We start from the raw sequence: 12,014 nt of genomic DNA on the forward strand, positions 1-12,014 counted from the left end.
GTCTCGATGTGCCCTGCCATTGACTGGCAACCAGTTCAGGGTGTACACTGTCGCCAAAGAAAATGGATGGATGTGTGGTGTTTACATAATTCACCCGCGGGACCTCGAGTTGGGGTGCGGGGTTCCGCACGGACTGTTTTTGTTGTTGCGCTTCCGGAGCAAAAAGGTTAACAGAGTTCCCGCCGTTATGCGTGTAGTTTGGTGATGTCGAACAATAAAACAAGTTCTGTTTCTGTGTCCGACACTCCGCCTCCGACTCCTTTTCTCCGGCGCTACACTGGTGACCCCGACGTCAGTCCCGGCGTTTTCGAGACTGAAACGAACATGGCAACCGCCATCCTCAAATTGCCGGAGTTTTGGGAGACGTCCGCGGCAGCGTGGTTCGCACAGACGGAGGCTCAGTTCGCCCTCCGCGGGATCTCAGATGATTCCACGCGTTACTACCACGTTGTCTCAGCACTCGGGAGCTCAACGGCGGCCAGAGCAGTGAACTTCATCACCTCTCCCCCGGCCCGAGATAAGTATGCTGGGATCAAGGCTCACCTTCTCAAGGTTTTTGAACTTTCACGGCCGCAACGTGCCCGACGTCTATTAATGGACTGGGGGACAGCAAACCTTCCGAACTCATGGAAATGATGCTAAACCTGCTGGGCACGGAAGAGCCCAATTTCATTTTCATGGAACTGTTTCTCAGGCAAATGCCACCGCATGTTCAGACGGCGCTCGCGAACAGTACTATCACTGAGCCCCGGGCCCTGGCCGAGGAGGCCGACCGTTTCTTCCTGGCAACCCAGCGCTTCTCCCCTGAGACGCTGGCCGCGACGCGCCCCTTGCAACTACGACGCGTCGGGAAACGCCAAAGCCCACGCTTCGCAGCGGCCGTGAGCGTGGGCGCGAAGAGCCGGCTGCTGTTCGTCAAGGACAACCTTTCCGGGCGCAAATTCCTTTGTGACACCGGCGCCCAGAGGAGCGTCCTGACGGCCACTGCGGAGGACGCCGCTGGCGGGACTCATGGGCCACCCCTACTGTCCGCTAATGGCTCCCCTATCCGCTCTTATGGCATGAGGACTGTGGACTTGTGTTTCGGGAGTCAGCGCTTCACATGGGACTTTGTCACTGCGGATGTCTCATTCCCTCTCCTCGGCGCTGATTTTTTTTGTGCCCACGGGCTGCTGGTGGATGTTAAGAGGGGCCGTCTGGTGGATGCACTGACTTTTTCCACGGTCGCCTGCGTCCGCAATGAGGCGACTTATGGTGGTCTCTCCAGTTCACTATCGGACGGCACCAAGTACCAACTCCTCCTTGGTGAGTTCCCTGCCTTGACACGGCCCACTTTCTCCTCTGCCACGACTAAACATGGGGTCGAGCACCACATTGAGACCAAGGGCCCCCCGATCCACGCGAGGGCCCGACGGCTTGATCCCGAGAAGCTAGCAGTCGCTAAGTCCGAGTTTGCCAACATGGAGCGTCTGGGCATCGTCCGCCGCTCGGATAGCCCGTGGGCCTCGCCACTACACATCGTCCCTAAACCGAGTGGGGTGGGCGACCGTGTGGTGACTACCGCCGCATTAACGACGCCACTACGCCCGACCGCTACCCTGTTCCACACATCAGGACTTCTCAGCCCACCTGGCAGGCAAAATCTTGTTCTCCAAGGTCGACCTGGTGCGCGGGTATCACCAGGTTCCCGTGCACCCCTCAGACGTTCCCAAGACAGCTGTAATCACTCCGTTTGGACTGTTCGAGTTTCTGAGGATGCCGTTTGGTCTTAAAAACGCGGCACAATCTTTCCAGCGTTTAATGGATTCTGTGCTCAGGGACTTGCCATTTGTGTTCGTCTATTTGGATGACATCCTCGTCGCCAGCTCCTCGGAGGATGAACATCTGATGCACCTCCGCGACCTCTTCGCAAGACTTGAGCAGCATGGCCTGATCATCAACCCGGCAAAGTGTGTTTTCGGGGTGCCATCTATCCAGTTCCTCGGGCACCTCATAGACAAGAACGGCGCCGCCCCCCTTCCGGCAAAGGTGGAGGCCGTCTCCGCTTTTCCCCGACCTCGCTCGGCTCGGGGCCTCCGGGAGTTCCTGGGGATGGTGACTTTCTACCACCGGTTCATCCGCCGGGCGGCCCACATCATGCGCCCGCTCTATGAGGCTCTTAAAGACAAGGCCCCCAACCGGGACGTTGAATGGACGGCCGAGAGGATGGAAGCCTTCGAGGCTACGAAGGCCGCACTGAGTCGTGCCGCTATGCTGGCTCACCCGACCCACGGGGCCCCTGTCGCTCTCACTACCGATGCATCGGACTACGCTGTTGGAGCCGTATTCGAACAGTGGGTCGGCGGCGCCTGGCAACCGCTTGCCTTTTTCAGCCGTCAGCTGGTCCCCAGGGAGCGCAAATACAGCACGTTCGATAGAGAGCTCCTCGGCCTCTGGCTGGCGATCCGCCACTTCCGCTCCCTATTGGAAGGCCGTAAGTTCACGGCATATGTGGACCATAAACCCCTCACTTTCGCCATGTCCAAGGTGGCCGAGCCGTGGTCCGCCCGCCAGCAACGCCAACTGTCGTTCATCTCTGAGTACACTACGGACATCCAACACATCGCCGGCAAATCCAATGTGGTCGCGGACTGCCTCTCCAGGGCGATCGTCGGCACTGTGCATCTGGGTCTCGACTACTCCCGCATGAGCGCAGACCAGGCCTCGGACCACGGGGTGCAGGCCCTCAAGACTTCTGACACGGGTTTGCGCCTGGAGGAAGTCGCGGTTGGTGACTCGGGCGTCAGGTTGCTGTGCGACCTCTCGGCTGACCAGCCTCGGCCGCTGGTCCCTGCAAACTGGCGAAGAGCTGTTTTCGAGGCGGTCCACAACCTCTCCCACCCCGGAAGGAAACCGTCCGTGAGGCTGGTGGCCCAGAAGTTCGTGTGGCGCGGTCTCAAGAAAGATGTGCAGGCCTGGGTCGACTCGTGCGTGGCCTGTCAGCGGGCTAAGGTGCATCGCCACACAAAAGCCCCCTTGGAGCCCTTTGCTGTCCCCGAGAGGAGGTTTGACCACGTCAACGTTGACTTGGTAGGTCCACTTCCTCCCTCGCACGGATTCACCTACTTGCTCACCATGGTGGACAGGACGACCCGCTGGCCCGAAGCCGTTCCCCTCTCCTCGACAACGTCGTCAGACGTGGCCCGGGCGTTCATCGGCACGTGGGTTGCACGCTTCGGGACACCGTGCGACCTTTCTTCAGATCGTGGCCCTCAGTTTACCTCTGAACTCTGGAACGCAGTCGCTGAGAGTTTGGGGGTCAAGCTGCACCGCACTACCGCCTATCACCCCCAGGCGAACGGTCTTTGCGAGCGGTTTTCCACCGCTCCATGAAAGCAGCCCTGCGTGCCGGCTTGACGGACGGCAACTGGTTGGATAAGCTCCCGTGGGTCATGCTCGGCCTCAGGTGCGCCCCCAAGGAGGACCTGTTGTCCTCATCCGCCGAACTCGTCTACGGCCAGCCACTGCGGGTCCCCGGCGAATTCATCCCGGATGCCACAGCGCCCTGGTCCGCAGCCAGGCAACGGTCCTCCCTGCTGGAGGCCGCAAAAGGGTTTGCGCCGGTTCCCACGTCGCAACATGGCACCCCAGCTGCCCGGCTGCCCCGTCACCTGCGCTCTGCGGATTTTGTGTTTGTTCGTCATGACGCCCACCGTGGACCTCTCCGCCCCCCATACGACGGGCCGTTCAGGGTCCTGGAGCATGGGGATAAGAGCCTGCTCGTGGACATTGGCGGCAGACCCGAGACTGTTTCCGTGGACAGGATCAAACCCGCGCACCTGGACATTGCCCAGCCTTTGGGGTTGGCCCTCCCCCCGCGCCGGGGTCGTCCCCCTTTGCCCTGTGCCCCTGCGCCCGCCGGGGTACCCTTGACCCCGCCTGAGCCCTTGTCCCGTGACTCAATGGACAGTGCGGCCCCGCCCCCATCGGCCCCTACAGTGCACACTCGCCGGGGTCGGGTCATCATCCCTCCACGGCACAAGGATTTTGACTATGGGTGAATTCTGGGGGGGCTTGTGTGGTGTTTACATAATTCACCCGCGGGACCTCGAGTTGGGGTGCGGGGTCCGCACGGACTGTTTTTGTTGTTGCGCTTCCGGAGCAAAAAGGTTAACAGAGTTCCCGCCGTTATGCGTGTAGTTTGGTGATGTCGAACAATAAAACAAGTTCTGTTTCTGTGTCCGACACTCCGCCTCCGACTCCTTTTCTCCGGCGCTACAGATGGATGGATAAATGAGTTAAGACTAACGGAATGAATAAAAAGTTAAATCTGCACAAGAGTAAAATGATAAATACTGTAGTTTATAGTTTGAGATAGTTTGAGATAAAACAGTGCTCCTTGTTTTCATGATTTGAAATGCACGGTAGGTGATTAATTAGGCGACACAGTGTTGACTGGTTAGAGGATTTGCCTCACAATTCAGAGGACTGGTGTTCAAATCCCACCACCACCTGTACGGGGTTTGCTTATTCTCCCCGTGCTTGCGTGGGGTTTCTTCGGGCACTCTGGTTTCCTCCCATATCCCCAAAACATGCAACATTAATTGGACGCTCTAAATTGCCCATCGGTGTGACTGTGAGCGTGACTGTTGTCTGTCTCCAAGTGTCGTGCGATTGGCTGGCAACCACTTCAGGGTGTACCCTGCCTCCTGCCCGAAGATAGCTGGGAAAGGCTCCAGCACTCCCGCAACCCCTGTGAGGATAAGTGGCCCAGAAAATGGATGGATGTTATATACTATAATAGAGTGTTGCTTTGTTGCCTTCACACACAATTCCACCGCTGTAACTGTCTGCTGTTGAGTTGTGAATTTGTGTTTGGATGTTGTCTGTCATCAATTTCTCACGCAGACACTTCCTTCCTCTAAAGTGGATTATGTTGTATCATCGGAAGAAGAAAAAAAATCTTTTGAAAACGGCATATGACTTGGGGAAGTTCTTGAATCTTTTTTTACATGACTTTATTTGGTAAAGAAAAAAAAACTAGCAAAGCCCGGAGTCTTTAAAGGATGTGTATTCTTTTTCCCCTAGGTGTCTCAATAATATGCACATATCAAAATAAGTTAAAGATTTTACAAATTATACGTTCTTAAGGCATCTTGGTTTAGGATATTTGGCTTTTTTTTAGGTGTGGATCAGTCTCACGCAGCAGACCAGATGTCAAAAACTGCTAGGGCGGTTTTCAAAATGGCTTTTGTAATCCTTTCCAGACTGATGTCATCCATCTATCTATTCATACTCTACCACTTATCAAAGGTCGGGTCATGGTGGCAGGAGCTTTAACAGCGACCCCCAGACTTCCCTCTCCCCAGCCACTTCATCCAGCTCTTCTGGGGAGGTCCCAAGGCGTTCACAGACCAGGTGAGAAACATGGTCCCTCTAGCGTTTCCTGAGCTTTCCCCAGGTTCTCCACACAGATGGATATACCCGGAACACCTCACCAGGGACGCGGCCAGGAAGCATCCAAATCAGATCCACCAGCCACCTCATCTGGTTCCTCTCTGAGATCCCACCGGATGAATGGGTTTCTAACCCTATTTCTAAGAGAGAGCTCGGATACCCTGAAGATGAAACACATTTCAGCCGCTTGATCTTGTTCTTTCGGTCACAACCTACAGCTCGTGACCATAGCTGAGCTTCTCCTTCTCCTTCTTTACCACAACAGTCCGCATCACTGTAGATGCTGCGCCAATCCTGGTTTCGATCTCTCGTTCCATTCTTCACTCACTCCATCTGCCATCAGGGAGGAGGCGGGGTACACCCAGAACTACTTGCCAGTCAATCGCGGGGCACATGGAGACAGACAACAGTCGCACTTACAATCACACCTTGGGGCGATTTATAGTCACAAATTAATCTGTTTTTGGGATGTGGGAGGAAACCTGGAGTGCCCGGAGTCAAAAGAGGCTACATTTCTTGTCAATTTTCACTTTGGAAATTTGACACATTGGCTTTTTCTTCTTTTCCTTTCGGCTTGTCCTGTTAGGGGTCGCCACAGCGTGTCATCTCTTTCCATCTAAGCCTATCTCGTGCATCTTCCTCTCTAACGCCCACGGTCCTCCCTCACAACATCCATCAACCTCTTCTTTGGTCTTCCTCTCGCTCAGCACCCTTCTACCACTATACTCACTCTCTCCTCTGAACATCTCCAAACCATCGAAGTCTGCTCTCTCGAACCTTGTCGCCAAAACTTCCAACTTTGGCTGTCCCTCTAATGAGCTCATTTCTAATCCTATCTAACCTGTTCACACATTGGCCTCAAAACAGTAACAAAGCTCACAATATTTTTTTATAACAGTGGGCGACCCATTAGCTTAATATGTTCCAAATCCATCCATTTTCTGAGCCGCTTATCCTCACAAGGGTCGCGGGAGTGCCAGAGCCTATCCCAGCTGTCAACAGACAGGAGGCAGGGTACACCCTGAACTGATTGCAAGAGAATCACAGGGCACATGGAGACAGACAATAGTTGCACTCACAATCACACCTAGGGTCAATTTAGAGTCTCCAATTAATCTTGCATTTTTATGCGATGGGAGAGGAAACCGGAGTGCCTGGAGAAAACCCACACGGGCACAGTGTGAACACTATGTACTTGTATTGTAACAAATGGGATTGTTTGATTTAATTTTACCTACAAAGATGGATACATTGATCAATCAGTCAAGTTTTCAAAGGAACCTGTTGCAACAGTCAGTGTTTCACTTTATTATGATTGCGTTAGTGCTGCCCGCCAACTGTATGACTAGCGGACAATTGCATCACATTTATTAGCATGTTACACAGGGCGAGCACAGTGTATAGCAAAGTCAGAATAAAAAGGGGGAGAAACAAAACGGGCTTTTCAACGTTCATCACATCATGATTGTGAGCTGGTTGTCCGACGACCGTCACTGCGAGTCCGAAGAAGAATCTTTAACATCTGTGCTCTCGGTGGCCTCGCTGATTTCACTCAGCTCTTTGCTCTCGCCGCCGCTGTCTCGCTCATTTTCTCTGTCCGGGTCGCCGGAAGCGGACGGCGCCTCCTGACCCGGAGTGCGGGGGCCAGGCTTTCTGAGCTGAGGGATGCCACAATCACAAATACGGCCACGGTCACCATCAGGTGCTACTCATTCCATCTACATTCTCGGTAAGTTTCAAAGCCGCTCTTTTCAAGGCTTTGCACTTAACTCAAACTAACAGACTTTCTTCAATTAATGTCAATTTTTCAATGCATGGGATAAAACAAGTATATAATTTTTTTCATTTCCCTCCCTTTATACAAAATCAGGCCATTATTTCAACCTAACAGTTCAGAAAATACACAAACAACTGAATCTGATTCTGTTCCTGGTTTGGGTCATAAAAATCTGTCAAAATTTTTTTTAACAATGTTGATGTAAATGAATGAATGTTATTTTCAAAAGTAAATGCAAACATTTGCAAAGGTCTTATTTGGATTCAACTAAAAGAACGTTCATGGAGAACGACAGAAATCAGAAAATACCCCCAGTCTCCCCCCCCCTCTTAGTTTCCTCACTTTATGAGCACCAAACATATGTACGTAGATAAAGAGAACTCAAACTCGCCAGGTTCCTAGAATGCGCCTGTATGTGCACATGCCCATGTCAGAAAAGGCCAAGATTAGTCAACCTATCTATCGACACAATTGACATATTGGGCACAGCGTTTGTTTGATGATCTTCAACATTCAAGTGGGGAAGGACACTATGAAAAAATATGAATTTGAGAAGGGGACCAATACTTTTTCACAGCACATTAAATAACAATTTTCCATATGATCTCAGTATCATAGTGCAGATTTTGCTTATTATAGGCATGTCCAAAATGCAAAATGTATCCCATTAAATGGGTTCATTGCACATGGCTAAAACACAAAATGACAAATGTTAGTTTTTTCCATACTTGGGAGAGAAAAAAAGGGGGGGAGGGGTCAATCTAGAATGTGTAACAGTTTTTTTTTTTTTTTTTAATGTCTCTTGGTTCTGATGGAAGTGCATTCCAGAATTGGGCCCTTCACTTAAATTTTTTTAATGAAATAATTTTGCTGGTACCTCATCAGCCATGTGGGCCAAGTCTCTCTTCATGGCATAGGCATCCTCTCCATCTGCATAGTACTTTGGTTCCACTTCACTGATCCTACACACAAACAAAAAAATACTGCTGGTCTCCATGGCAACAAATGACAGCTTGGTTGAAAAACAGGCAAGCCCACTCCACAAAAGTTGAATTTTGGCAACTAAGTGCTTTGTTGAATGGCATGTGAGCTCACACCTAAAAAAAAAAGTGAAGAAGCCTTTTGGGTTACAAGTCAAACATGGTCAACAAAGCCCTTCTTCTCACATGGTTTGTGGGTGTATTGGTGCATTTTCCAGCCAACTCTGTGCAAGAGGCGCCTAACACCCTGAACTGACTGCCAGCCAATCACAGGTAACATAGAAACAAACAACCATTCACACCTACAAGAAATTTCTTGAATTGATCGACCATACATGTCTTTGGGCTGTGGGAAGAAACCGGAGTAAATTCACACAGGCATGGGGCGAACAAGGAAACTCCACACAGGGCAAGTCGGATTTGAACCGGGGTCATCAGAACTGTGAGGTAGATGTACTAACCAGTCATTCACCTTGCCACTCAAGAGTACAGTTGGCCAAATTGAGTTTTATTTTTTTTAATAGCTGAAACGCTCCACAGAAAAGTGCTCAAGAGCGTCACGCTTCAAGAAACTTACTGGAACTTGAGTGTGTTGGAGTACAGATGTAGGGCTGCCCGGTTGCTGCAGTGAGGACAACACAACGGTTAGAAACCACTCAAAACACAGCAAACTGAATGCCTCCAACAGGGACATGCACACACGTTTTGGGGGCAGGTGCTTCAGCAGAAATAAAAAAATGAAAAAAATTTAAAAAAAGGAAACCATAAAAAGTTCACATACTCGTATTCAAATTGATTTTTTGGGGGGGATACAAAAAAGGTAAATCAAAACTTTTTTCAACCATTTACTGAACCTAAAACCTTGAAGAACTGAAAAACATTGTCGAAGGTCCAAACAAATAACATGGCTGCACAAGTGCAATTGATTACTTTTACTTTTGATTGAAGCACCACCGAGTAGCTGTGTGTGCACTTCCCTGGCCTACGCGGAAAGTCATGCGGTACACTACCTTTTGCGCACGTGAAGAGAGACATATTTGGCGTTGAAGTTCTCAATCATGGCGCGGCTAGCCTGGTCCATCAGCTTCTGCGCCAGACCCAGACGTCGATGGGAGCGCTTCACCGCCTGTGACACGTCCACAGCCGCTGCTTGTTACTTGTCTATGGCGGGGCTGCCGCATTGAGTGTGCACGTGTTTTGGCTGGACTTATGAGTTTAAGTGAGTGAGTTAGAAAACTGCTGTAATATTAGTTGTTTTTCAGAGGGGATAAAGAATATTTGACGTGAATGTTTTGATATAGTCTGTCTACATGTATTATTGTATGTTTTGTGTTCATTTCCATAGCATACAACATTATACCACTGCCACTTAGGTGCTATTTATTAGGCTGTTTATGCCATTTCACATTGCATATTAGCATTATGCTAGCTGACATTCAAAGTGAGAGGCGTGTTCAATGCACAATGTATGGTTGAATTTTTATGTTGAGGGTAAACTTAAGATGGGAGGGGCAATTACAAGCTTGAAGTCTTTTTCAGGATTTCAGGAGTCAAACTAGTGCCACCATGATGTGCTCGCATCTGAAATTGTTGCTTGCACATCAAAGCAAAACAAAGAAAAATCTGCTGAGCAGGAGCTCGTATCTCGAAAACCTCCAAAGTCCAGAACGGGAAGTGAATTACTGGATCATCTCATACTTTACCTGAAAACAAGGGTTAAAAATATCAGTATATATTAACCCTAGAGAACCCAAGACATCCAACTCCTCTTAAATATGTGACCCCGTGGGTTCCCTGGGGTTAAATAAGTATATAATAAATATTTATAACATAACCTTAATTAGTCCAAGATTGGGGAAATTTGCATCATTTCAGCAGCAACAATGGATTCAAGAAATAAAAAAAAATAGTATGCAAGAAGTGCTTTGTACAAAATGGAATGCTAAAAATATCTGTGCATAAACAATCCAATCTGCCAGCAATGTTGTTTTCCTTTGCTTTGTTTTAATTGTGACTTTTGAGAAAGAATAATCTGTTTCAATTACCCTGCTATCGTTACTACAATTGAAAACCGAATTGCTAAATGCTAACCGATACAGATGGCACGCTGAAATCTCAAGAACTTTCATTAAAACTACGACTGTGTCCGCAAATACATTGCATTGACGATGTTTTTTTTTTTCGCGATTATGATTATCTAGTAATGCTTATGTCGTGCAATTGAACAGTATGGTGTTTTTATTCTGTTAATGACATACTGCAATAACTGTTACACAGTAATGTGACAAAGTGTTAAAAATATGGAAATTCAGACAACTAGTTTTGGAAGTGAATTTCAAAGTTGGCACCTCTGCAGTCATAATGCAATTCCATAAATAACTGGCACGGTTAGCTTTGCCAGTGCTTTGGATTTAGGCTTTCGGACTTAGACCCCCCCGCCGCCATTTTTGTGATTCTGTTTCACCCAAGGGCTTTCATTTTGGTGCATCACTACAAAATCCAACTGACTTCAACACAAGTTCTTGCTCAGACATACCAGAGATGTGATGTGTCCATGGGGAACATCATCTGGGTCCTCCTCCCTAAAAACAAAATAATAATAATAATAATAATGCAATCCAATTAGCTATAAGCTTTGTGGCAATCTATGAGACATTTACAGTCAAGGCTCCTTACATCTTTGCCAGCACGTAACCCACAATTTTGCCATTTTCATCCTCTGCAATGTATGAGAGCTGAACCATGAGGAAAAAGAGAGTGAAAAATACAAAAAAGGAAAACCGCAAAAGGCACAGGGATGTGGACTACCTGGGGCCAAGACAATCCATGGTAGAAATAATATTTCATTTGGTAGTTTTCTGGCAGACACAGAAGGTTACAGTGCTGCATATTCATAAGGTCGTCTGGCTGAAATGAGAGAAAAGTGACAATTTCAGTCAAGGGTTGTTTTCGAACATGCAGTACAAAAAGAAATTATAGCACTGACTTTATCCCATAACTAAACACTGTGCATTCATAGTCTAAAGGTGGTCATTAGGTTTCGGTTCAAGTACTTTTCATAATTTGTCCTTTATCGAACTTTAGTTAAGTTGAATCATTCGTTCATCATTACTTTTATTTTATTTTTTACAGATGTGACGATCTGAAGAGTCACACCGGTCTACAAGTTAACGTAACTGCACTTCAACTTAAGTGCAGAGCAAGTCCAGATAGCTAGTAGTCTTGTCATCCCTGCAATACTTTCAAAATGCATACATCATATACAAATCCATACAAACCCTCCATCTTGTCCAAAACATGTATACGATAAAGTGTGCATAAAACACAATACAGGGAGAAGCATCCACAATGCTAATCGCAGATACCAAATGCACGTTTCGTCAACTACTACCATTCTGCGTAGATGGCATGACAGCAAAGTGCTTACTTACTCTGGCGTTTCGTATATTCATCTTGGTCACTTTTCGAAAAACGTTCGCTAGATTACAGGGCTCAAACCATTTGTAGTATTGATTACAGCACGACTTTAAAAAGCCGGTCGCGCTATTTAGCCGACTCCAACGTGCTAGCTAGCAAAAAATAAATAAAAAATTGGGAGGAGAGTGAAGAAGATTCTTCTTCGTGTTCCTCCTCTTCTTCTTTTTCTTCCTCTTCTTCTTCCTGGTTTATTGGCGAATTTATCAGTACATCAGTGCCATCAACTGGACTGGGGTATAGAGCGGGAGCTTGGACATCAATGGCTGGCAACCAGTTCAGTGTGTACCCCGCCTCCTCCTTGGAAAACCACGTATTAAAAAAAATCTTTTTGGTACTCTAAAACG

The 12,014-nt window shown here is 48.4% G+C and overlaps 1 protein-coding gene across 1 annotated transcript; it reads right to left on the reverse strand.

The window, feature by feature from the left end:
• Positions 1-6,694: 6,694 nt before the first annotated feature.
• Positions 6,695-11,859, reverse strand: naa10 (N-alpha-acetyltransferase 10, NatA catalytic subuni). Its single transcript, XM_061828083.1, has 8 exons — positions 11,625-11,859; positions 11,002-11,100; positions 10,870-10,928; positions 10,730-10,775; positions 9,204-9,319; positions 8,771-8,815; positions 8,091-8,175; positions 6,695-7,094 (listed from the first exon to the last, which is right to left on the reverse strand). Exons 1-8 carry the CDS (start codon positions 11,643-11,645, stop codon positions 6,927-6,929), a joined length of 639 nt encoding a protein of 212 aa, XP_061684067.1. The 5' UTR covers positions 11,646-11,859; the 3' UTR covers positions 6,695-6,926.
• Positions 11,860-12,014: the final 155 nt, after the last annotated feature.

This window comes from Syngnathoides biaculeatus, chromosome 2, assembly GCF_019802595.1.
Source record: "Syngnathoides biaculeatus isolate LvHL_M chromosome 2, ASM1980259v1, whole genome shotgun sequence".
NCBI classification, from domain to species: Eukaryota; Metazoa; Chordata; class Actinopteri; order Syngnathiformes; family Syngnathidae; genus Syngnathoides; species Syngnathoides biaculeatus.

Bases quoted from the DNA above. Each gene is read 5' to 3' on its own strand.
- naa10 (XM_061828083.1), bottom strand. From the start codon at position 11,645: ATGAATATACGAAACGCCAGA. The intron at 10,776-10,869 runs GTAAGGAGCCTT...TTTTGTTTTTAG, and splicing joins GGTTACGTGCTGGCAAAGAT to GGAGGAGGACCCAGATGATG. The intron at 8,176-8,770 runs GTAAGTTTCTTG...GTTTGTGTGTAG, and splicing joins TCCAACACACTCAAGTTCCA to GATCAGTGAAGTGGAACCAA.